A 27,167-nucleotide genomic window follows, 5' to 3' on the forward strand; every position below is an offset into this window, starting at 1 on the left:
AAGATTTTCAGCCAAAATGAAAACTATCCTCCCAGTCTTTCAGAAATCAAGAATACTGCAAGCAGAAAAACAGTCCAGAAGCTTGAACTGGCCTAGTTTTCACTTAGCGTTGCCCAAATTCTTCTATCTGTTATGTCACTCACACACTCCAAACAACACAGTACATGCTGAATTATTAGTGCAGTATCAATTCTTCCATGCTGAATTGGAAGCGTGTTTCTAAGCTACGCTGTACGATGACCTTATGTTCTACAAGACAATCTGAAAATAACAAAGCTGTTAAGTAACCCAAACGCAGGCAGTGTTTCTGTCAGATTAATATCTCATAGAAACCAAAATGGAGCAAAGTAGGCAGATTTAAGTCTTCTGTGAATAAAGGATTTATTAGCATACTGAAAGTCTTTGCCAAAGCCAGTTAAATATCATAAAAGGAGTTTAAAGACCCCCTGTAGAGATATATATTTGTATTTTATTTTGTTAGTCTGTTCAGTGCAGATCTTTCAATGAAAAAGCAGTTGAAGTTTAATTCTTTAAAATTTTCAGTGCAATAAACAATATTGATTACGCACTAAAACCTTCAGATTTCACTACCTCTGTAATAATCATAAGGGAAATAATTACTGAGAATAAGGAAAAACACTGCTCTTAACCAGATTTTCATCAAAACCTGCTAGCATAATAAATTAAGATTCCAATATTGCAAACCCTGGATTTAGGTGTGCACTTCAACCAAATTCAATGAAGCCACCTGGACCATATGGCTTGAACACAGATGCAAGCTCAGCCTTAGCTTATTAGATCTGAGTGACAATCACTCCTTGTTAAAGACAACAAAAGGGTTCACAATGAATGAAATCTGTAGATTAAAGAAGAAGATAAAAAAAGTGAATGGATAGGTTCTTCAGCAGATTTTTCAGAAACCCACAAAGGCAAGGCATTTGGTTTTGAGCAGTTTAAGTTTACACTGGTTCTGGTATTTCAAGCACTCGATACGCTCACGATAGGTTATGTTTACAGTCTTTTAAGATGTAATCAGAGCATCTTTAATTGCTGAGTACAAGCATTTTTCAGCTGGGTATACTTATGAAACACTTTATCCAGACTATGCTGAACAGCCCCTGCTGCTAGGAATATGTTGATTTACTAAAACTTCTAGCACATAAAAACCCAGGACCTATTTTGTAACAACTTCATGCAGCTTTGCAATGGAAGTGTTATACTTACTGCATGATCTCTAAACCAAATGTCCCTACGGACAAAACATGATTAAAAAAAAATATCCCCAAACCCTGTATGTAAAACACTTAAAACTACAAAAAAAAAAAAAAAAAAAAAAAAAAAAAAAAAAAAGGCATCCAGCATAGTTCAAAATCTGATTTTGACTGTATTACAGCAACTTACAGTCCCAGGTGGATTTGTATCACTCAGTGAGACAGGCGAAGTTCTGCTGTTTCCTTGAACTGGCTCCCTAGCAACAACCAGATGCAAAGATCCCGTGGATTGCTGGAGGAGAGCAATAGCGTGCTGATGAGAAATGTTCTGATCCAATGGGGTGCAATTAATGGCCAGTATGTGGTCATTTTCCTTTAGTCTTTGATCCCTTAACAAAAACATTAAAAGAAATCTCAAAATGCAGCACAGTGACTTCCCATGCAAAGTTTACATTAAAAAAATCTACTCATTAGACTGACTTCAACTTACAAATGACATGAATACACATCGTGCTGAAGTGCCCAGCCAAAGTTTGTCCTAACTTTATCACAGTATGCAAGTTCAGTCAATTTTTTCCCTCGACTATTAAAATTCAATTAAATCTCCTCACTTTCTTGATGATGTTAAACTATAGCACAAAAAAAAAAGTTGCAGTTATACAGCAAACTAGGAACTATTCTTCATTACTTTTAGCATCACATGACATTATATCTAAGTCCACAGCTATCTATATCTATATCCACAGCTCAGGCTACAATAGTATTTCATATCATTGTCTGATCCTAAAGATGGTCAAGCTGCATATTTATATTTTACTCAAAAATTATGTTATCGAAACTCAGACATCAAACTTTCTTCAGGCAGTAGACAGTTCGAGTTACATTATACCTTAAGATAACATAAATCTCACAGTTAATTTATCTGAGTGATGAATTTCGATTTGTGACAAGAGAGAAACCATCATTTCTCTGCTTTGTTAAATATTCATTCTGAGCACGAGACCAAACTGTTACATAGACAGACACTGCCTTCAAAGCTCTGTAGGAATCCAAAAAAGGCTCCAGGAGATCTCATCTCAGAACCAAAACGTGAAACATGCTGGGGAGATTTCTGAAACCCCCAAAACAATATAGCTGTACATCTTAACTAATGCACTTCAAGTTCATTATTATCGTGCCACATTTAAGATGTTTTCCTGAAACGCCTTTCTTCAGGCATTCGCCATATTTCAGACTCTCATCAAAGAAAGTGAGCAGCAGGTCATCAAATCCTAAAGTGAGATATTCACCCTCCTTTGACATCCAGATCAGTCCATCTGTCTCCACTTTGAAAGAGCCTAATATGCTTTTCTTGCAAGCGTTCTCTGGTGTGTTCTCTGTGGGCCCATAGCCATTATCATTCCAACCTCTCCCCACTCTTTTTGTCATCCTGCGTTGGCACTTCCTGACATGTGTTATTTAAAAAATGACACCAGTGACTTGTAATCTAGACACATTTTCTTTAAACATAATTCCAAGCACTGCATTTGTCTCATGCCAACTCTTGTGGTTTTACAATCATTTTGTTTTTCAAGGATTGCTCTGTCTTTTGTTTTTGGGTGAGAACTCACAGATAATACAGAAAAAACTGCCCGAAGCCTCGGTTCTATGATGACATCTGTGCAGGGATCTGCTGGAAGGACTGGATCTTAATTTACACAGGAAACATGCAGTAAGCCCAACTATAAATAGAGCATTGTCATAGGCACATAAATAAAGAAGCAAGGGGGAAAAAAATCTTTCAGTAATACAATGAATAAAAATCCAGAGACTAGTTTTTATTTTCCTCGTACTCTTTTCCAGGCTGCCTTTGTTTTTCAATCAGCACTCAAGATTCTCTTAAGTGAGTCATGTTTTCTGGAAATTCCATTTGTGAACAGCATGGATATTTGAAACTCATCTGAAAATCTGATCCTCAAAACATGAGTCTGTTTAGCTGAAAAGCCAGAACTCGAGATACCACCACCAAAGTATCCCACCAGATAACCCAAACAAACACGTTAGCATTGACAGCCACCAATGCAAAAATCAGGCCTTCTCTTTTTACAGAATTGCTGCAATTTTTCCAATTATGAAGATCTCACCTGTCAGCCACGCTTCCTGGCTGAACTTCTTTGACAAAGATACCAACTTCTCCCGAGTTGTGATTTTTAAGGGTAACAACACTAAATCCGAGACCTCCGACAGAAGGCTTTTCAATCCTTATTGATTCTATTTGTCTCCCCTAGCAAAACAGAAAAAAACTGATTAACTAATTTTTTAATGCAATAGAATGAGCTAGTTCAAAATTCATGCACCAGGAGAATTATTCCCCTCCTAAGACTAAACAAAGGCAAAATACTAAATATGTTATTCGTATAAAAGCTCCTCCATTTATTATTTTTAATATAGCAGAGTATTGGATATGTGAGCACTCTGAGATTCTGAAACCTCAGGGAATTTAAGAGCTGCTTTCACACTTCATTCACATTATGAGATGAATTCCAAACTGGATGAAAACTATGAACAAAGTGCTGTTTATAGCAATATATTTGGGGTTTCTGGAAATGCTGCACAGTTAAACTAAATTACTTGTCTTTTGGCTCCCTTAGCTTTTAATGCTGATTTTTAGGTACACGCTCAAAAGATTGCAGCTTTTAAATAAAGAAATTAATTTCCTTCTCATTCCTGCAACTTCACATGTAATGCAAGCTAGAAAAAAAAAAAAAAAAAAAAATCAAAAGAACAACAAAAATCAGCTTTTGCAACTGCCTGCTTCTCAGTTCAAACACATAATTTCTGGGGCTGTTTACTGGGAAGCGTTACTTAGAGAAAGCATTTCTATCACAGCTGTTTTATCCAAAATAATGTGCAGCCTTTACTGTTAAATCTTTTATCAGATGAGTTAATGACATGCTAACAAGAAGGGTTATGCTGAAAATATTACAGCTACATTAAGATAGTCAATTAGCAACAGTTACTTAATATAGAAAGGCACGACTAACCAATTAAATTAATGGCTCAAAGTAACACAGAACAATGCACTCATGGTATAAATGCCAATTGCACATGGGTAGATGTCTGCACCTGTACGACTTCCATAAGCATCTGGTACATGCTACATCATGTTAATGAAATCAGCATCTGTCTGGCAAAGTTGGGACATATTAAATGAAGAGTTAAATAAAATATTACATGCCAGCTCTTTTAATCATTTGCACTGTTCATATATCAACAAAGCTGGTACATTTCCAATTCAAAATGTACTTGATAAAAAATCTTTCCATCAAAACAAGTTTCTGCAGAAAACATCCATTTTCAATTAAGTGTCATCCAATACTAAAAAAAAAAAAAAAGTTTTCTGGCAACTGAAACTTCATTTCTACATCAGTGTGCAGGGTAGAAAATAAAAAAATGGCAAAGAAAATACTTTCCATTGTTGACATTGTCTTTCACAGGGGACAAGAAAAAAAGAGCCCTTGGTACCTCTGTTACTGGCTTAGGTTGCATCACACTCCAGGATATAGAACAAAACAGTACTCCAAATCATGCAAGATTTTGCATGATTTGACATTAAAGCCTGGTTGACTGAACCTAAGAGCCTTACCTTTGCCATCTGTTGGATGATTGTATTGAACTCATTAACCCCCAGGTTTGGAATGAAGGTAGATGCTCTGGGTTCCGGTAAACTGCTCTGTTTACACACATTTCCAGCAGTAACTGATTTGTCAGCAAATACCAGCAGTCCTCTCTTAGTAAAATCAAAATCCACTGACCGGTCAGGTGGCATGTAATTGAGCTGTTAAAAATGAACAGAGATGGAGTAAAACTTTTAAAAACGAACACAGATTTCAACGTACGTAATTTTGAGTGAAGGCTGACAAAGAAACACACATTTATACATCCATATTCTCACAAAGGTACTCACCTGTATAATTTAGGTAATGTTAAGGTGTAAACTATAATCAAGCTAGCATACCAACTTCAAACTGTTTTACGGAAAGGAATGTTCCCTAAATGATTCAGCTGTTTCTGTTTCTACTCCACATGTTTTTGTCAGTTCTACCATTCTTCTTCACTACTTTTGCCCATCCTCCTCATTTCTCCCTGATATTTAAAGAGGCACTCAAACACTGGTGGAAGTGGCAGGCAAATTCGGACAGTTTTCACACAAGGATCACAAATTTTAAGAGTCACTTAACCACTCAAATGCCTGGTCTGTACAGAGAGAGCCTAGGGCACAAGCTAACTACTGAACACGCTACCACTGCTACAACTGGCAGTTCAATTTCCAGTCTGGTAGAAAAGCTGAATCACTTCCAGTGCAACAAAGTAAACCAAAAAATTCCCCTCCTGAACGGTAGTTTTCAAAGGGGACAAGCTTAAGAAAAACTATAAGAAAACCTAATTTTTTAGACATGCTAAGTCTGAACATTCTGGATAAAAAAATCCATTACGCCACAGTTAGGATGCACGATCCTAGATTTGGATTTTTGCTCACTTTTAACAGCTTGCAGACGTGCACTCAAGATTTGGAAGATGAGAACAGATGCTCCAACAATGCAAACAAGGGAAGAAGACAAGTATGAATGGCAGAGCCACTATATGCCATCCAGGCAGCAGTACTGGCAATATATTTAGCAATGACAGCACGGTGGCACCATTCTCCTGGGACCTACCCCACCATATCTGCAGCTGGACAGGTTCAGTAACAGCAAAGACAGGGATTACTGTTGCATAGAGTGTGCCAAGTTAGTCCCTGAGTGTTAAGCTTCCATGCCTGACTTGGCAAACTGCGTGGTGGAGGTGTCATCAACATCCTTGCCCACAAGATCTAAGCACCTACTGGCATTGTAAACCAATCCATGCAAGTCACTTCTACTGCCACACCTAACTGACTTTAAAGCTAGCTTGGATATGTCAGCATCAGAGCTTGGCACATCTTCAGGGTGATTTTCTACGTTTTATTTTCCAAAGCATCTTAACCATTCCTGTACAAGTCAGCAGCAACTAACTGACAGTTAATTACAGACTAATAATCTATATCTATTAAAAATAGATAGGAGAGAAGGTGCTGCAAGTCAGCTGATAAACAGTATTTAGTTTCTGAGAAAAACAAAGAATCTCAGTTTCAACTGTGATCAGAACTCAAAGTATTAGAGCTGATGTCTTTTGCAGATGCTTTTCTCAGAATCTCACTCCTCTATCAAAGCATGTTGCCCCACGACTAGAGTGTTGTAACATCACTTCTCACTTCAGTAGTGACTTGGTAGATACCAGCTTGACAAGAAAAAGGCCAGCACCAAGTTACAGCTTATTAATGACTGTCCTCATCAATACACGCCTACACAGACTGTTCTGTTCCAACTTCAGTACGGTTAGAATCACACCAACAACTGTAATTCTACACTCACTTGATCTTTCAGTTGCTTGATGGATTGCTGGAGGGTCAGTATCTGGTTAAACAAAGGGCTCCTGAGCGTGCTGCGCAGAACAGACAGGTTCTCGTTATGTTGGACATCTCTCTTCTCACGCAGTTTTGCTTGCAGACGGTCAATGATCTGCAGCACCTGCTGTTTATCTGCACCACAAAGTAGTTATGTTAGGCACGGAGCTTCGTTTCCCACCGCTTAGCACTATTCACTTTCAGACTACGTACCTGCAGCAGGGTTTTCAGGCATGTTGGAGGGTATTTTTGGAATTACTCAGAATGATCTAGATGAAATAAAAACAACAACAAACAAACGATATCTTTGAGTAGAATGCTTTAAGGTAGAATGTCAATAAAAGCAGTAATAAAATATCAACTATAACCAAATTAATTAAAAAACACTGCTGTTAGTTTTCCAGTTCAGCCAGTTGCAGAGCAGCCCAGCACACTCAAAAAATTTCTCCTTGTTCTGTGTGCTGCTTCTTTTACACTGGGAAAGGAAGATGAACAACTCTTTCAAAGATGAAGAATAATACATGTTATAAAACAAAGACAACAACAAATTGGTCAAAGAAATTGAAGCAGCTATGTTCAACCAAATCATTTGGAGTGAGAGCATTAAAACTGTCATCTTTTCAAATACACACACAGTCTAAATCTTCATATTATTCAATAGGTACTTCCACTTGCTTTAATTATTTGCAGTGTTCTCACAAAAGCTTGGCCCTACCACATGGCAATACAGGTGAAACCTTGTTTTAACAACTCCTCAAGAAGTTCCCATAAAATGATGAGGTTCCCTCCACTCACAGGACAGTGTAGCATTAAGGCCCCAAATTGGCTAACTCAATTCCTAGCCCAACATCTTTTTAATCACAGCTTCGGTGCCAAACAGGTGAGAGAAAACTCTGACCTCGTCCACGTGCTTGCCTTTCTCTTTCCTATGTCTGAGACAATCTTTGAAGGAACACAGTATCCTTTCCCACCCTCCCTGCAATACAAAAGAGAACAGGTCTGCAGCTGAGGCTGAGGCCTAGATGGCAGAATAACAACAACAGACTTGCAATTAGCACTGATGATAAATTTGTACTTTCACTTGCAAGTTATTATGTTGATGTGGAGCCTGTCATTTTGAAACCTATCAAGGTAGTTATATCAAAAACACAAGAAACAAGATTTCTTCACTTAGTACAAGCTCTTCTGAAAGAACTCAACCATTTAATAGCACAGTTTACATAATTTAAACTATGTCCTGTATGTAACAGTGCAACTTCAGAATAATATACATCTGGAATTACTTGGGGAAAAAAAAAATCTCTACTGGAAAAAAAGCTCTACATTTACTTTGTTAATCTTGCAATCCAAGAGCAAGTATGGTCTTATGTGCATTGCTCACCCAGCAGAGCCTCTGAGCCTTTCAGCTCTTCCTCTGATGCTATCCACGTCCCAGCTGAAAATGTCTGGAGTTCCAGGAGGACACTGCAATACAGAAGAGAATATTAATTAAGCACATGAGAAAGAAAGAAAAAAAAATAATAATAATATAGGTGGTATGTCACTGACCACAGTTTCAAATTTAGGTACACTCTGCTGTATCTAAGCAATTTTGGCTTCTACAGGAATTCCTGCAGAACTCGGCGGATTCACATGGTTTCCACCCAGGGCCAAACAAAATGATTCCCTTTGCAAGACTATTAACAGATTTAAGAGGCCACTTTAAATCAAATTCATAGGAGGGGTTGAGGAGGCACACAACTCCTAAAAGACTTTCAGGAATGCATTTGAACTTATGTAAGTTTTGCAGCTTTATTTCCTTTTCTATTTGAAATAAAACACTTCTAACAACACAGCAGCAGCCTTTGATTCTGCACTGAGATCTGATTCTGAAGTACAGATGAAAATACCTTTTCCTTACATATATCCCTGAATCTTCACCTAAAGTGAAAAGACAAAACTTCCCCTTAGCTAAAAATACTGTGTAAATCTTAATGAAACAGGAATATGAAGGGGTTTTTTTCCCCCTTTATTCTCAACATAACTTTTTCCCCTTTATTCTCAACATAACTTCCCCGTTTTCCCACCTCACATCAAAAATAAAGCAAACCAACAACAGCGAGATACAGAACTCCTATGAGGAAAAGCGACTTGAAACACCTTTATGGCAGCAGCAGGGTGAAGATTAAACCCAGAAAAGAAATGCAGCATGGCAGGAAATAATGACAAGTGGACAACATTGTACCCATCCAATAGCTGGAGCCAAGAAGCCAAAGTTTCTTTTGTGCACTTTGTTCTCCTTCCCATCCCACCTGGGCTGGCACTCATTCATCCGACCCCACAGTGAACTGGAGCAGGGAGTTAAACACCCAACAAGCCCCCCACATTTTGATGGGGCCGAGCCTCCTGCCCACCTCGTGCTCAAACAACAGCACATGGGATGGGGCTGGGAACAGGACCGCACCTTGCAGCAGCAGCTAGCGGTTGCAGCAGCTCAGCTGCGCTGGCAAACTGTACCATGAGAAATAGCCTGCGTCATTCAAAGGCAGCCTCAAAGAGCCGCGCTGACAGTCTCCAAGATTAATCTTTTTTCCATTACGGCGGGTGTAACAATAGCAATTATGACAACGGGTGCAGATCCAAGAAAGAAAAACTAGAGCAGAAAAATGTACGTAGGATATCTAGGCTCCATCTAACGTGCAGAAGTCCCCCGGAGAAGGAGGTGAAAAAAGGAAAATGTAAAATAAAATTAAAAAGAAATACATTGAAGAAAGCATCAGCTTCCTGCTTGAGCTGCCCCAAAGCACTGCTTAGAGCCACTGCAGAACAGCAGATGCTGAAGTGGACCTCAGGTACAGTTAGCAGGAAAGTTCAAGTTTACACAGCACTTTGGGATCCCTCGTGATTAAAGTTGGCCTCCAGACAGCTTGCAATATGTTAAAACCACTCTCAGTGTTTCTTTGTTCTCCTTTCTTTCATAAAAAGAGTGGGGAGGGGGGGAGGGGAGGAGGAAGGGGGAAAGTGTGCTTTATTTTTAAGGTAGACAGCTCCTTCTGCTGTGAGGGGATCCCTGAGAATACAAACTAATTCCAAGTTTTCAAGTAATTGAGAACAAGTCCCTAAGACCGGAGTTTGGGCTCCAGAGAAGCACACAGCTCCACCCACTGTAGCCCTGTTTATGTTTGAGGACCCAGATAGATAATCATTAACCAACTTCCAAATACTGATGCTGAGCAGGGTGCCAACAGATTACTGACAAATTAAGAGGTCCGTTCCTATGTGATAATTTTGAAGTAAACCAAAACGCCATGGTTTGTCCTATTAAAAACAGTTTGTCCACTCTGCATTCAACTTCCTCAACTCCATTCTCAGATTTCTACAGCCACTTATTTATCTTATTGGTAGACAAAGCTGCAAACCTCAAAGTTCAAAATTCATGTCACAACTCCCAATGTAATCGTAAAATCATTGTGAAAATCATGAATTTCAGAAAGCTTAGTGTTTTGTAACACCAGGAAAAAACCCTCACTCTTCAGCACAGCATGCATCAGGGTTTTTACTGTCTTCACTTTTGAGAGCTGAACTCAACGCATCATAGGGAGCGGGAAAGTTTCATAAGGTTTTGTATGAAATCCTAAGACTTGGATCTCCTTCAAAAGCAAACTAAGAAAAAAGGAATTCCCCCATGCTGGTGCCAGCAGAGGTCATCAGAAGAGCTGAAAGGTTTAAGTCTTCCCCTGCCATCACCCCCCAGAGCTGCCACGGGGCACTCAGCCCGGCACATCCCGGGCTCAGAGCAACACAGCACCTCTGGCAGCGGCCTTGACAAGCATTTGCCCTGTGAAGGCTGCTGGGAGACGAAACCAAGGGGCTTTCTGCCGGGAGCTGAAGGAGGGCATGGTATAGCCAACGGAGATGCTTTTGCCCATTTGCCTCCTCTCACCTAACAACTACAATGGCTTCATCCCCAACAACCTGCATCCTTCCAAGAGCTGCGCTCATAGGGGAAATCCTGTCTCAGTGTCACTGTAACCTTCTGGGCCATTAAACACCTCAAGTCCTCACCACACAAGTGCTAACTGCTGCTATTTTTCAAAGGCTCCTTACAGGGCCATCTGAGCAGTGAACAGCCAAGGATACATCCTGATCCAAAGTCACCTTTCTGCACTGGTGCAGCTGTAATTTTTCCTAGCCCCGTTACAAGGAATCAGTCAACGACAAATCAGTCGATTTGTGCACGGCTCATCTTCATCGGTCCTGGGAACGTCTCTAATACGAAAAATTTCAACCTAAGCAACGGCAAAAGTAAGAGAAAACAGAATTTCTCAGTGTGAATTTAATCTTAAAATGGTCCTAATGCAGAATCACCTGTAACCTGTGGTATTAAAAATAATATAGCTTACAAGCAGCTATGTACTGATTGAAAAAAAACAACAACACTGTAGCACATTTTGCTGTTCTGCTTGGTTTTCCACCTTAGAACACACAGACAAATTCAATCCAACTAAACTTAACATGCCCACACCTCTCAGATGAAACCACCACTAACTGCTGTGCTGTGTCACGCTACAGTCTTAATAAAATCGCTACAGAGTACGTGGGCTGCTCCAGGCTCTTGTAAGAAACAAACAAGTGAATGGTGCTGCAAATACATCAATGAAAACACACCAAAGGTCTTCAGAGAAAAACAGGCCAAAGCTAAATACCTTCAAATATCCGTAAATCACCTTTGTGGGGAAACTGTCTCTGCTTCAAAAACCCTCAGTGACTGCTGGAGGAGGAAAGCAAAAGAATCTGGTGTACCTGTGATTAGCAGCCTGGAGAGCAGCCTTACTCATGTCCAAGGCATGCCAGCTTCCCACAGGCAGAACCTGAATTCCTGCGGGCTCCGGGCCGGAGGGGAGCACTGCCACAGAGCCTCTGATGTCTGACTGAAAGCTGAGCTCACATTGAGGCCACTCAGTGCAACAGTGAGCATGCTATGAAACTTGTTCTAGCAAAACTCGTGGAAAGTTTGCTTCTGGGATCTAAACAGCAGCTAATTTGAGTGGAACAGGACACTGAGTCCTCCAGTTCTGGTGATGACAGCACTCTCAGCTGATAAACCACTCTGCTGTGGAGGAGAACTGTTAAACCTGGAGCCATGCTCCATTTCTAAATCTTGAAAATTTGACAAGAACGCAATGAACAGCTTTCCCATTAATCAATCCCTAAATAAGTAGTAATTAAAAACATCATTTTGTTAAGAACCTCGGAATTGAAAGGCGCTGACGAAAGGCGTCACAAATGCACCAAGGCTGGAAAACACCTCTAAGGTCCCCACTCCCAGCCCAGCCCCCCAGCCCACATCCCTCAGTGCCACATCCCTGCGGCTACGGAACACCCCAGGGACGGTAACCCTGGGCAGCCCGTCCCAATGCTTGGCCAACTCTTTTCGGGAGAATAAACGTCTCCTAACATCCAACCGGAACCTGCTGCGCTGCAACTTAAGGGTATCGTTTCCCCAAGCGGTGGAAGCAGTCCACAGCCCGCTGAGTGACGGAGCCGGAGCCCCCAAAGGGTTTCCCCCCCCTCCCCTCCCCATACACACACACACCACACCCGCACCGGGCGCCGAGCGCAGCGGGGCGTCCCATGGTGCACACAGCGGCGGGAGCCGCCCCGGGCCGGGCTCACCCCTCCGCCCGCAGCACCGCGAGCCTCGGCAGGGCAGCCGGCAGGAACGGGCCGCCCGCCGCCCCTCGGGACGCTGCCAAGGGAAGGGCCGCACCGCGGCGGTGGGCGCGGGGCCGGCGGCCGCTCGGTACCTGCGGCCGGGAGGAGGAGAAGGAGAAAGAGAAGGCGGTCGGAGTGGAGCGATGGCCGCCGGCTCTCACCTGGGCGGAAGCGGGAAGCCAACGCGCCTCACCTGCGGCGCAGGAAGCCGGGGCGGCGCGGCGGGAGAGAGAGAAAGAGAGAGAAAGAGAGCCGCCTCCCGGGGGACGGCCGGGAGCGGCCCGCTGCCCTCAGCCGCCTTTAGTAGTGCCGGCCGGGAGGTCAGCCGAGAGCAAAACGAAGAAGCTGTGGAGAAGCGATACGTGTGCTTGTGCACAGTAAAGCAACGCCTAAACTTGGGCTCAGGCGGTCCGAGCCCCTAAATCCTGCAGGGATGACACGAGCTGTGCTCGTGCTCTGCAGCGCCGACCCTATCGCTGACAGAGATGGGAAAAGCCTTGGGAAGCGAGGCGACAGGACGGAGCTAAGCAGCTGTAATGCTTTTCATATGGAGTGCCTCTGGATCATGGCTATGTCTGCTCACACACACAGAGAAAGCATCAAATGAGAGCTCACCAAAAAAAACAAAACAAACAAACAAAAAAAACCCAAAACCTTTCTATTCTGCTACCCAGCTCACATGCAGCTCTCTCACAGCCCTGCTGTTGCACAGGGTAAGCGCTTTCAAACCTTTTGTAGTGAATTTCAACATCAAACTAGCAACACACTTCTTAATGTTCTCCCCCTTCCGTCCCCCCAATTTGTTTTCTATTCAGTAGCAGTTGCACTAAAGCATACAACATGCTAAGAACACACCATTCCATCCTCCCTTTAACAACAACAACAAAAAAACTCAGCTTCTCGATGCCTATCTTCCCAGCTCTCACTCTCAACTTTAATTAACACAGCACTTGTGAGAAGTGACAACGTTCCTGACAGTGATGAGCAGCGAGCCGGGTATTTATCCATCCTTGAGTTACAATGCAGACACAGAAGCACAGCACTTTTCCCATCGGATCACCCTAGTCTCGATCCGGAGGGCTGAGTTCATTGCAGAGTGCACTCTGTCCATGGCCTTTCTTTCCCAATTGCTGAAGGGAATATCAATTTTCATTTGCATAGTTTATCTGCTGAACTCTGCACTGCAAATTCAGTACACACCAATCACCCAGAAGCTGTTAGCACTGTTTCACATGACTGAGATCTTTGTCAGACATGCATGTATTTTTAAGAGTCCACACTTTCACCGATTCCTTGAATGCCTGGAACTGCAACAGAACATATCCATAAATCCATTCCTAAGTCACCATTCATTCAGGAAAATAACCATCCGTGAAAACAAAAGACTTTCAGAAGGGCTTCAGAAAACTCTCAGAAGGGATGGCAATGCACTGGCATGGGCTGCTCAGGGAGCGGCAGGGTCACGGTCCCTGGAGATGTTCCTGATATGTGTGGAGGTGGCACTGAGGGACATGGTTAGTGAGTGGGGTAGGCTGGAGATCTAGAGGTCTTTTCCAACCTTAATGAGTCTGTGATTGTTTTCAGTCTCTGGGTCCCCATGTGTTTTTCAGGAAATGCTTCTGGAGCAGAAGGAAGCCTATTGGCAGCAGCGCTGCTTGTCCTGGGCGCATCTGCCACTCAGTGTTCCTTCACCCCATGCCAACAGCCTGGAGTCCCCTGCAGCTCACAGCTGAAAACTGGAATTGTCAAAAATGCTAGAAAAATAGGAACTGACCTTGTAAAAAAAGAAAAAGTGAGAAAAGGGAAAGGTTAGGAATCACCACAAAACACCTTACAAAAAGCACACGCTGAAGACAAAGCTTGCCTGCTCCAGGTCCTCAAAAAACCAAAAAAAAAAAAACCAAAAAAAAAACAAAAAACAAAAAAAAAAAAACCCAAACTTCTAGAAGCATAGAACCAGTTTTATGTGAAAACACAACAATCTCAAACTATTTCCTGCAGGGACTGCCCCGGCAGCACACAGCAGGCACAGGACACCTGCTGTATCTCATCAGCGCTGAGAATTATTCCTCAAATTCTTCCAGAGGAGCCCAGAGCACTGAGGACAACGCACGGGATACTCACGAGCCCCAGCGCTGCAGGAGACGGGGATGCCCGGCTGTTTGTAGTCACTACTTTGGTATTCAGGAGAGGAGGGCGGTGCTCACCTCCCTGCTCCATCCTTTCCTCCAGACACCGCCCCCGCGCCGCTCTAGCCCTCAGCCTCCTCCTCAGACGGCGCTCCGTGGGTCCGCCATCTTGAGTGAGGGCAGAAGGCCGCCACCACGCACTTGAAGCTTGAAGCGGGCGCCGCCATCTTTACTCAGGGAACGAGCCCGCTGAGGAGGCTGTGCCAGCGCCATCTTTAGTACGGGCACGCTCCGTCCTCAGCGCTGAGCTGAAGTGCCTCGGGAGCCATGTTTGCTGAGTTCAACCCCTCAAAATGAACAAACAACATAAATAAAGAAATATCAAAGCAGCATCTTCAGCAACCTGAGACCTAAGCTCAGCTCCCCCCGTTCCGTCCCCCCCGAAGGCAGCGCTTCACCCCGCAGCGCACCCGCTCCTCCCCGCGGGTCAGCTGACGGCCGCCGCTCCTTCCATCATGGCCGCCCGGCTGCCGGCCGGCCCGGGGCGGCGGGGAGGCGAGCTGGAGGCCCTGTTCCTGCTTCTCCTGTGGCTCGCAGCCGCGGACGCAGCGGCGAGCCCGGAGCCGCCGCCCAAATGCGAGGAGCTGCGGCTGGGGCAATATCCTGAGCGCGGGCGGGGCGCGTTGCTATGGCGATGGGCCGGGGTGAGGGGCGGACGGGAGCGGGGTCGGAGCAACCCTGGACCCCTTGAGGAAGGGGTGGGAGGGAGCTGGGCGCTGTGCCACGCTTTTATCTGGGGCTGTTGTGCTGTGTGGCCGCGAGCAGGGTCGGGCTGTTTGTTTTTCAACGAAAAAATCCTATTGGATGAGGCACCCCCGTCCTCACTACCTTCTTATTTTTATGGTCAGGACGCTCAGCCCAGTGCCTCAGTTTGAAGCTACTCTGTATTGAAATAAGGCAGGAAATGAGGTCGGGGTGCTGCCCCAGCGCAGAGGCTGTGACAGATAAATGTTGTGGTTCCCTCAGGTCGTCCTGACTGCGGTGCTAATTAACGCGCAGCTTATGCAATATAGCGGTGTATTAAATTGGATTAGCAGATTTGCAGCATGGCGATGTGCTGTTCTATTGGGGGGATGGGGAAGAAGGGAAGCTGACATCGAGGTAGGTCTTAAATCCTCCAAGGTGGGAGAGGGAGGAATAAATGAGCGTTAAACCTGTTGGAGTGTTTGATATGAAAAATGTTTTCCTCAACTGCCTGAACATATATGTGTGATGAGCCTAAAATAGACAATAGCACACAGGAACCAATGAATTGCACAAATCACACGGCATATGGTAAGGATTTCTAACGTATATTGATGGTAATTGCATTTTCCAAGGAAGTACTCAATTCATACATTCGTGTACCTGCTAGCTGAGCTTCTAAAACATGGAATCAGTAATGTCATTAGTATGAAAGCTTACGCATTTGCATACATTGGATGCTTTACTGAAAGAATTACTCCGATCGGGGCGTTTGTAAATGAGGTTTCTAATAAATTTCTTCAAAGTATGTTATATCCTCCAGGCTCCATTCTCCACTCCTGTGATAAGAACAAACCATCCCTGTCATACTCTGTTTTGCACACACTTATTAGAAGAACTGACAGAACAGGCTCAAAATCTTCACAATTTCTTTCAAGGAAAGATGGTGCCCTCCGTCATCAAGATTTTTTGGTGCCATGAGGCTCTGTTTTGAAAGCAGTTACATTTATTTTGATGTTCTTTGGCGTAGAACAGAAACATGCTGAAATTGGTCCCTTAGTTTATTTCATATGTGTTCCTGATGATAAACAGCCAGTCAGTGAGCTGAACGTTTTGCAGTTTGATCAGATTGGTAGTTGTGTCTAACCAATTACCATATTACTGCATTTAAGACACCATATGTTTTCTTCAGAGAGGGGAAAGTTGCAAAATTAATTAACATGTTCTTTTCTATATCTGTATAGAATTTTTACAGATACAGCAGGCTTGGTTGTCCCCATATTATCTCAGTCGCTTCCTCTTACAGTGTTATCTGTGTAATAAAAAGTTAGTCATATAGCTCATCCTTGAACACTACTGCAGTCTATAAACATTTCTGGGTTTCATCATCCAAACCAGTAGGGGTTTAATTCAAAGCATCCAAACTCTACTTAATTTTTTTGGGATGCAATATGAGTAGATAATAAAAAATAATTAAAAAAAAAATCTAAATCCTTGTTTATTGGAAAATCCAGAAAGAAATGTTGAACCTGGCTAGCAGTTCCGTTGCAACTAATCAGCAGGACTTGCAAGTATTGAAAGATGATAGAAAGTGTGTAAAGGACTGGATTTCTTTTCTTTTAAAACAACTCACTAAAACACCGAAGAGCGTCAAATATTCCTGTAATACATTGCAGACTTTTAGCAGATGTCATTTTCTGCTATGCCTTCCAGTTTGGCTCTTTTATAAATCAAGCCTCAGCTTAGAATAATGGAATAATTTGGGTTGAAAGAGACCTCAGGAAGTCATACAATCCCACCTCCAGCTCAAAGCAGAATTGGCAATGAATTTAGAGAAGGCTGCTCAGGACTCTGTCCACTCCAGATCTTGGAAACCTCTAAGAATGGTGATTACACCATCTCTCTGGGCAGCTTGTTTCAATATTTGACTGTTCTCATGATCCTTTTTCTCTATTAGATCTCCCATTGTCTCCTAATGCAGCAAAAATGGAAATGGCAACTGAATTGGCAGCAATTCGGTTTCTGTGTTTTGTTTTGTGTTGTGCAAAAAGACAAGTTGGTCATAGGTCTTGCTTTAAAAAATTTTTTTACATAACATGCCTGTGTGTGCTCTGTATCAAAGCTGTTCTACGGTGTAATTTTGTGTCTTGCCAGAAAAATTCCACAATACCCAGTCAGTAACTGCTTATTCTCAAATATTTTTTTGTCCTCAGTTCAGTGCCTGCCAGCACCAAATATTACTTGCAGAGATTACCTGGGCATAGAAAAAGTCTTTACTGGTCAGGAAGTTGGATTTTACAAGCCTATTGCATGCCGTAATGTGTAAGTATGCCGTCGTTTTTTGTCATATTTTGCCTGTTTTACATTGAAATTTTTCTAAAATGGTACAGTGCCTTGACAGAGGGAAGAATATAGAATACTGTACGCGTGTTGCCCAGTATTTCACCTCTAAATAAACATTATAAGTAATAAAAGGATACAACATGTGTGTTTATAAGTAAATCTGTCTTTGTGTTGGACACTTTTTGTTTGTTTATTTATGCTCTATCTTAGTACTTACTCTGGCAAAGAACTGCTACAAATTCTAAGGCTACATTTCACATATGCTTAAAATCAGCACAGCTGCTGAAAGGAGCTATCTGGGGACTCCTCTCCATCCCTTTCCCTGAGGTACTCCACTGTATACTCAATCTGGGAAGTGATCTATGTTTGAACTAGTGTGGATCAGTTCCCCAGTCTGAGTCACAGTACAGTCACTTCAAGTGCTTGTGCCAGCAAGCAACTGGGATGAGGCTAAATCAAGGTAAGAAAGAGGGATGAAAGAGGGCTGGAATGTGCTACACTGCTCAGCAGCCAGTTGGTGCTGATTTGAAGTGTGCCTGTAGCTGCAGCTTAGGTTGCGTGCCTGAATACTGGGGAGCTTTGGTCTTTCTCCAGTTCCCCCAAATTTTCTTCTAGAGGAATTGCTCTCTAATTTTGAATAACCTTTGTGTTTAATCAAGTCTTGCATGTTATTTAAGAGCCTGCTTCTGAAACTTGAAAATGGTGAACCTAGTATTTTTTCTGAAACACACTGAGCAACAGAAAGCTCAGGACACCAATAAATGTTCCAACTGGCCTGTGGTAATGATCAGCGAACACCTGTCAGCACCATTTGTTTCTCTTTTTTTTTTAGTATATATTTTTTTTAGATTCACACAGGAATCTTATTCTTTTGTCCAGCTCTGAAATTTGTGGAAGTTACAACTCCAGTTGCAATGTTTGCTGTGTATATACAGGGTTAGGGTTAGAATTTAACCCTGGTATTGCTCTAGTAGGCAGATAACTCTGATGGGGTACTGCTCAATAATTTGTCTAACTCAGAAGGACAGCTCTGCCTCTTAGTTTCATAAATCTTCTCTGCATATAGTCTTCTCAACAGTCAGAGCTCAGCAAATTGTAGAAAACATATTATTAAATCTAATCAAATTTAAATGCTAGCAAAATAGACTTCAGTCACGTTTTTGTCCAGAAGCAATTGTGTTTCAGTCCCATCTGCGAGGGGGACTGAGAATAAGATGAACTACACTCATTTAATAAAATTGTTTTTTTTTTTGTAAAAGCAATTTATGTAGGCAGGAAATGTGTTGTTCTTCTGATGTCTGTCACTTTACAGTGACTGTTGTTTGTAATAAAATAATCAGTGGTCCAACTATGAAAACAACTTGCTGTGGCTTTTCCAATCCTATGATTGTATGACAGACGTGGAAGAGGACCCTTTGTGGGCTTGCTGGAAATTCTAAGAAATTCAGCTGTAAATGTTGGGAGAGTTAAATAGGCATGCCCTTGCTAAAGCTTCCAAACCAGGTAAAATTGGCAGCAAGATTAAAATGGCTATCCTTCATACTTATGTTTGTTTAAAAAGTCTGATTATTTCTCATTATATCAACATTTTATAAGGTATTTTTACCTAAGTCTTGGAAACATTATTTTAAGCAGAATTCTCCAGCTTGATAATACAACGGCACGCTTTCACTTTCTGCTGCTTTTTGGAGATTTTCCAACATCTTATCTGAGATGTGATGAAAACTAGCTGTCTTCTGGCACAAATAACCGCACATCATTTAACCAGAAAATTGGTCTGAGAAGGCATCTTCCTACAGCAGGATCATCCTAGTGTGGGGGCAGCAGGTTAATGTCTGTCCCTGGCTTTTGGAAAGGGCAGATGAGCATGCTGTCCTTGGCCAAAACCCTAATTTACCAGCAGTTCAGGGATCCTGTTCTTTTTGAGCAAGACCATGAGTCTGTTTCAAGAGGATGTGTTCAAATTCAGTTGCTCATAGTACTTGTTCATGGAAAAGCTTGTAATTGCTAATCCTGTTGCTACAACAAAGAAGTGGGAGCTGTGATTGATTTGATTTGGTTTTGATTTAATGTTTTGGAGGTAGATTTTTGCCAAATTCTAGAATTCCCCAAATTGGCACACTTATCATTTTTTGCATTTAATATGTTCAAGCCCTGATTACTCAAAATATATATTGTTCAAGTTTTAGTGTTCCAAGCAAGAAGCCCTTAGAGCGGTAGGCTGTGCAAGTCCTGAAGTTGAGTGTGGGCAGGCCTTGCAGCAGTGCTAAGAGGTGTTGAAAGAGCACAGAAAACACCGTCACATGTAGCAGCCCCATGTGTAGTATCAACTGGTATGAAGAGCAGGAAGAGAAGTTTTTAAATAGAAACTGGGAGAAACATACAGAGAAAGACTGAATGGGCCAATAAATAAGAAAAATTGGAAAAGCAACTGGGAAGGAATTGTATTTTTACCCAATTGCAGAAGTTGCTTTAGATTAATGGGAAGTTTTCTTTTCTTACTTGCTGCGTTAGTCTTCGGCACATATTTTTATCTGAGAGAATGAATAAGAAAGGATATACAAGAGTGGATGCACCCTTGCTAACAGCATCTTCATGCTTCCACTTCCTGGTAGATTTCTTCTGCCCTTCAGTTTTGTTGCTGAGGTGCAGATTGGTCTCCTGTTCAAAGCATCTCAATGCAGCGTTGATGCTAAGTTTGCTTCATTACTGTTTCTGATCAGGAGCATCTAAAAGTGTGTCCCCACCTTTTATGCGAGGGTTCTATGTATTGGTGTCCTTAGATGACTTCTTGACGCATCTCAGTTGAGAAACATTTTCCAAGTTTACCTTAACTTTTAAGTAAAACAAGTAGTGTTCTTTACAGTGGAAACAAGACAGTTCTAAAGATGGTCACTTACATTATATTAGGTTCCAGAAATGCCCAGTATGTCCTATGTTGCTAATAAGCACTAAATAACAAATATTGAGGTAGGAGTCATCGTTTAATCACTTAATGTTGCCATTAAGTTTTAAAGTCAGTAAATCTAGATAATAAGCAAAAATGTAGATCTTTATTTGGCATTGAAAGCGCTTAATAAAGGTGCTTGGACCATTCTCAGCTACTGCCTTTTGTGAAACTCTTATGTTTTATTCAGCTGTCAACCAAGAGTTTAATTTGGGCTTATTAAGTAATTGCTGGCACATATTAATGCACATATCAGAACAGTAAATTGTTGGATTTTTTAACGTCCTAATTACATTTGGGTTTCTGCTCTTTTCAGAGGGTAGCTTTTCGCCAATGCAGCAGAGGACAGTTTTAGTACCGATGGCCGTACATTTCTGGCTTGCCTATTAGCATAAAGTTCACATCAGCAGTGACTGAAAATTGCAAATGGTTCGGTGGCCACATCACTCCAGCTGTGGGCGAGAACGGTGCCAATTAGTGTGGATCTCAGGAAGCCTGTTGTATCTGTGTGTTCGGTGTGGCTGGCCGTGGGATGCGTAGCTTCCAGGTGTCTGTCTGCCACTGACATCCTCATACAGTTCGCAGTCCTTTTCATTTGTCAGAGCGCGTGCCATTTACTGCCCTTAGTGTGTAGTACGTGGATAGCTGCACGTCTTACCCTTTTTGTTGAATCCTTCCTGCGGCTTCTTCAGCCCGTGGCCATGGTTCGTTTCTCCTTCAGATCTCATTGCAATTACTGTCTCTGCTGACATCTCACCTGTCTACCCCGTTCCTCTCTATTTGGCTGGATGTGAGGCTAATGCCTACAGACAGTGTGCGTACACCTCTTAGCTTTCCGGTGTTGTCTCAATAGGGCTGACCTATTAGAAAATGCTCTGTAAAACTGGGAATGTATCAGCAACTGAATTATGTCTTTCTTGACAAGAAATGATGATTTAGTTCCAGAATAACGATCAAAAGAATCAGTATTCTGCAAGAGTATTCTAGAATTGGGAAAGCCGAGGTTGCTTTATGGAGGATGTCTGTGAAGTTTGAAAGCTTAACATCAATTCTGTCTTTGTTAATTTAAGATAAATAACAAATATGACTTGAATTATTTTAACCGAAGCAGCAAATGAGTCGCTATTTAATTTTCAAAAATAGGAGTGCATATATTTTGCAGTCTACATTTCTTGTTTCTTTTGGCAGTAATGGATACTCTTACAAAGTGGCAGTGGCTCTGTCCTTATTCCTTGGATGGTTGGGAGCAGATAGATTTTATCTAGGCTATCCTGCCTTAGGTAAGTTTATTTCTTTTTATTTCTATTATTTTTCTTATTTTCTTTTATTATTTTCTATTATTATTCTTATTTCTATTTTTACTTTGAGGTGAAGCTTATTGTAATGACTGAGCTGTTTGTGTGAATATATATTTTGAATAAAAAGTGCTGACTATCATAGTTTTGGTATTTACATCTAGAAGCTTTACTTCATTTTCAAATAAGATAAAATCCTGGGTTATTATGTCTCTGCTTCCTATCCTGTTGGAGTCAGTGATGACAAATGGATATATAGCTATCCAGCAGACAAAACCTTCACAAGCAAACATGATTATTGCCATTTGTTCTGCTTTATGCTGGTATTTAACTGCATTCTCTGTCAGCCAGTGGAACAGAAGTCGTTTTGGCTGATGTGCCAGCTACTTAAATGGTGCTTTGTTCTAACAGGTAAATAGGGGACAAACTTTATGGTAAACCCAGGGTTTGGGAATGTGGAATTTATTCTGGCAAGTGCTGTTGCCAAGACGGCGCATGGTATTAGTAGTAGCTCTGCAGAAGCTGGGACCTTTAGTAGGAACTGCCTCTTCTTACAGCTTTTAGGACCTGATTCCCAGGGAGATGGTGCCAGTGGCTTTTAAATAACATGGGGACTTCAGTATGTTAGAATTACTTTCGTTGTCTTGGATTTTCTCTGTTTCTGAGCCAGACAAATGGAGTAAATTTAAGTCTAGATAGCATGGAGCAGTGAATTGAAAAAGCTGGACATGTTACTGTCCTTTCAGCTGGGAGTTTTGAGTTTCTGCCCATCAAATAGAAATCCTTGTTTTGTTTTGTTTTGTTTTCCTTCTGGTTAATCTCAGGTTCACATCTGTGTCTTTTCCCCTTGAGATTCCATAATTAGCTCTGATTTTGTCCACCTGTTTCTTAAGAAGATATTTTGGGAGTTGCTCAGGTGCACATTTTTGTTGTATCATTGGATTTGGAATAATAATTTGCAGTATTTATTTTGCAGTATATTGCAGTGCAGTAAATGGAAATATTCGGCTCCTATATAAGAGTTCTGTATGGCTCATGCTTACTAACCCCACAGGAATATACTGTAGCCAGTATTCAAAAGACTTAAAATTAAACTCCTCTAAAGACAAAAATTTGTCTTTTAAAAGCCAAACAAGAAAAATTCAACAGTAGAAAAGAAAAATAAAATCAATAAATTGGACTCCTTCGTGGTGGCAAATTATTTTTTTAGGGCATCCATACCTTAGCAAAAATGATAAAGAAAGGGATTAGCATTTAAATATTTTGTACAAACATAATGAAGTGTGTAAACTTGCCTTTTTCCCCCTCCTCTTATCTTAAAGAGAGCACAAATACAAACAAGCTACTGAATGTGAAGAAATAGGAAGGCAACTCTTCCTCTCCCACACACTGTGAACTAAACATGAGTTATTACCACCTAAGACTGCTGTTTTTACCCCCATGCTTTGGAGCAGGTTATTTTCTCAGTGTGACCTGCTAGTGGGCAGGGAAGAAAAATCAACTTTACCCCGTGCTCCAGAAACCTGTGCCACATTCAGAAATAGTACTTCTGCATCCAGTAATGGAACACTGGGTGGCTCATCAGGATGCAGACGGTTCCTTGAGTGAACTGGAGCCACTGCTGGAACTGGCATGGTAAGGGAACTGCTGGGCTCCTATAAGGTGAGCTGACGGCGAGCTCTGGGACTGCAGCTGGAGAGAAATGGCATAGTGAGTGTCACAAAGAAATATTTCAGTGGTGAGGTAGTAACAGAGTAAATGTGGTCACCAAGGATTTGATAGTATTTAATCATGTTAACCGCTCTTTCCTAGGGCTAGTTATTTTTTTTTTTGGTGGCTGTGTCCCTTCTGTTTTGTTATGTAACGTTTGCACTGATACCAGGCAAACCATATCTGACCACAGCAAATCTCACCCGTCAGTTTCTGGGGATGAGTTGTTTTAGCCTGAGTTTTTGCACGTTTAAGTGGCACAACTTCAGCTGCAATACGCACGTGGGCTTTTCTTTTAATCAGCTGGAAGACCGTCCTGCTATTCATCCTCTTGGTCATTAGATGTATTTTCTCTGTTCTCTCTGACTACACTGTCATTCCATGGAATGATGATAAACTGTCTCGCTAAAGTTTATAAATCAGCTCTTTTCATCTTGTCAGCGATGGGAGCTGTCTCCAGATGGAGGGATGCTCTTCCCACAGTGTGCAAGCCGCTACTCCCCCACTCTTCCCCATGTGGAGCCTCAGAAACAGGGCATGGGGGAGAGGAGGTGGTGTGCTGGGCAGATCGCTGCTTCCAAGGGAGAGGGGAGCTCAGAGGAGGAGGCAGAGGTCAGGAGACCTTCAGGCGTCAGACTGAGAGCTGGCTGGGGAAAACTGGTGTGCTTTCTCACTAATGTCAGGCATTAGCAGCACAGCACGACTTGTTGGTGGGCAAGAAGTGCCACAAGATACTACCTGTGTGCTGTTATCAGCATGCTTGTTCCTCGCCTCAGAGGCATGCTGGTCCCTGGAAGTACAGTGAGGATGCAGTAAAGAGACAAATGTCTTCTTATTTTCAAAATAACTTAGATGTTTGCTTAGCTCAGCAACTATCAACTTGTAATATCTATAGTACTCTTCGTATTATATTGATTGTACAAGAAACTACTGATATTAAAAAAAAGTAAAAAAAAAATGAGTCAATCTTGTTCTAAACACACTTTCCAAAAGTTGTCCGCCTCTCAATGAAACATTTATTTGCTAGTTGCTATTCCCATATATTTTCTATGAATCTTTCATTTATTTGTATAAAAGCCCCCCACCCTTTTTGGAATACTGATTAAAAAGAAGTGTTTCTGTGTATGTACATGTATATGTATTCAAAATAAATTCATATTTCAGCAAAACTACAGGAGTGATACTAAAACGATTTTCTGAAGTAGCATGTTCTCTAAGTCAAATCATTACATGCTCCAACTCACAATGGAGAGTCTCCCTCTATTCTATTCATAAGTAAATTTTGTAGCCCAACTTGGGATTTTCTTCTCTCTGTTTGCAAATAAATGAAATTTTCCAGTATCTTGATTATCAACTTTTGACTTGTTCAAGGATAGATATCGGTTTGAAAGAACATTACTTCAGTCTCTCAAGTGCATTCAGGATGCATGTTCAGATGGTGTTTCCCCTGATAAGTAAAGATATTTGACTTCAGTTCTAAATATGTATATATATATATAATATATATATATAGTGGAGGGTTGGGATGTGATTGCAACCAGCAGCATACAGACTTCATAAACACTGGTAAAGCTACTGTTAAATTTTATTTTCTTTTTTTAGGTTTGTTAAAGTTCTGCACTGTAGGATTTTGTGGAATTGGTAGCTTAATTGATTTCATACTTATTTCAATGCAGGTAAGTCGGTGCTTTCAAAGCAAGATACAAATCTGTATTTGCTAAATTTTTGATTACTAATTCCTTGTTAGCATTTTAACCTAAGAACTCTTGTGTATTGAAAAATCAAGGCATTTCTTGTGGCTCTGTTTCCAGCTTGATGCTGTAAAACACAGGGGCAAAAGGTATTTATTGTTTGTATTAAAATGAGAAAATGAACTGTCTTTAAATACTTAGAAAGAATAGCTCGGAATCTGTAGCACCATAAATTCAGTGTCAGAACCTCTGAGCTCTTTTTGTGACACCTGAGAGGTGTCCTGGTGTTCCCAGAGTCCCGAAGCTCTGCATTTACATTGCTTTGTCACCTGGGATGTTTAGGCAGCATGCACTTGAGAAGACATTGCCCATTTCTTCCTGCCTCTTCAAACTGAAGTCCCACATCACCAGAGAGCTGCTGCTGTAGGATTCTTGATGGTTAAATTCCCAGCTGGGGTGACATGTTGTGACATCATAAAATTGCCAAATTGTCTTACTTTACAGTGCATCCATTGAGCACAAATTATGCATCGCCTATCGTGAACTCAAAAAACATTGAGGATATAGAAGTTATTTATATGGGCGAATAGAAAAATGTTTAACTTTTGAAATACGTGTATCCTCAATTTTCTTTCTTTACTATCAATGTGTTTTGCCTCATGGCTTACTGACACACTGAGAGTATCTTTCATCTCTCCTTATTCATCTCCCTGGTGACTCTCCATCAGTTTAGCATTTCCAGAACAAAAACACCGTGATCTTCTCTCCGTCTCTCTGTTGCTTACCTGTGCAGTATTTCAAATACTCTTGTCATCAGCCTAATTCTCTCCTACCTGCCTGCCTTTGTTCAAGAAAAGTGGTTTGGGACCCACTCATTTGTAAGCCTGATTTTGTGACTCAAATCCTCATCAGCTTAACCTAGCAGCAGTGCCCAGCTCTATAATTTGGTTGATTAGAAACCCCAGGGAAATGTTCCTCCTGAGACAGTGCTCGCTAAAATAGTTAAACTACGGCATAACTTCAAAATAAATCTAGTTTCTGTTTGGGTAATTAAGCATGACTAATTTTATGATGGGAAAATTAGCAATAATTGAGACATTAGCACAAAGCATATATTTCACTTTATATTGAAAAGTCTTGTGTTTTTTTTTCTCTTGTAGATTGTTGGACCTTCTGATGGCTCTAGTTACATTATAGATTATTATGGAGCGAGGCTCACACGGCTCACTATTACCAACACGACGTTCAGGAAGATGCAGACCTACCCTTAACCCTGGCAGTAAGTGTCACATGCAGAAGTGTGCTTTAGTTTTACAGAAGCATCCAGTCGTCCACTGGAATTGCTGGTGACTTATTAATTACACTTCATCAGAACTGATTAGACACACGTTGAACAAAGATGATAAAATACGAAAATTCATCAAGTGCGTGAGTTTACCACAAAGGAGCCAGGATTCTTTGACTGCTCTGTTTCTGTGAGCACACAGTTTGTGGTGAGGTTGTACAGTTATGAAATAAGCAGGCTTTTGCTGTTTGCACAATGTTATTCCGTGCCTCGGCATAATTTACAGGGTTGAAGGGAGGGAAGGAGGTAGTTCTGAAGATCTGCATTGGTCTTCAGTGCACTGAAACCGGTGTGAGTTTTAGCATGAATGGGCCAGGAAGGCACTTGGATCTGTCTTCAGAACTGTGTGCATCACAGTTTGGAAATGAACTAAAACCACAGATGGCCTTTCTTTCTATCCTGTTAGGTAAAGTCCAGGTGGCCCTGAAACTTGTGCTGGCATAGCATGTGAAATCCTTTTAACTGAAACAATTCTGTAAAGTTTGAAGACAAATTTGGGGCAAGCTGTACAATTTGATCAATGCTAATCAGCAGTAGAAACATGTCTACTTAAAAAATAGTACCATGGGTGACAAAATAGAAAGGTGACCATTG

General features: G+C 41.6%; 2 protein-coding genes across 2 annotated transcripts in view; one reads left to right on the plus strand and one right to left on the minus strand.

Annotated features, from left to right (window-relative positions):
* PATJ (PATJ crumbs cell polarity complex component) overlaps positions 1-6,910 on the minus strand; it is a gene marked incomplete at both ends in the record, with an annotated part of 132,519 nt that extends 125,609 nt beyond the window's left edge. Inside the window, 5 exons of the mRNA XM_079536430.1 lie at positions 1,402-1,600; positions 3,335-3,474; positions 4,837-5,028; positions 6,644-6,810; positions 6,889-6,910. Of these exons, the coding sequence (XP_079392556.1) occupies positions 1,402-1,600; positions 3,335-3,474; positions 4,837-5,028; positions 6,644-6,810; positions 6,889-6,910 (720 nt within the window). The remainder of the gene's footprint in view (positions 1-1,401; positions 1,601-3,334; positions 3,475-4,836; positions 5,029-6,643; positions 6,811-6,888) is intronic.
* An 8,091-nt stretch (positions 6,911-15,001) lies between these two features.
* Positions 15,002-26,499, plus strand: TM2D1 (TM2 domain containing 1; the record flags this gene model as incomplete). Its single annotated transcript, XM_079535538.1, has 6 exons — positions 15,002-15,156; positions 15,760-15,833; positions 17,456-17,564; positions 21,721-21,812; positions 25,140-25,213; positions 26,389-26,499. Exons 1-6 carry the CDS (start codon positions 15,014-15,016, stop codon positions 26,497-26,499), a joined length of 603 nt encoding a protein of 200 aa, XP_079391664.1. The 5' UTR covers positions 15,002-15,013.
* Between the last annotated feature and the right edge of the window lie 668 nt (positions 26,500-27,167).

Source organism: Tetrao urogallus, assembly GCF_951394365.1.
Source record: "Tetrao urogallus genome assembly, chromosome: 5".
Classification (NCBI taxonomy): Eukaryota; Metazoa; Chordata; class Aves; order Galliformes; family Phasianidae; genus Tetrao; species Tetrao urogallus.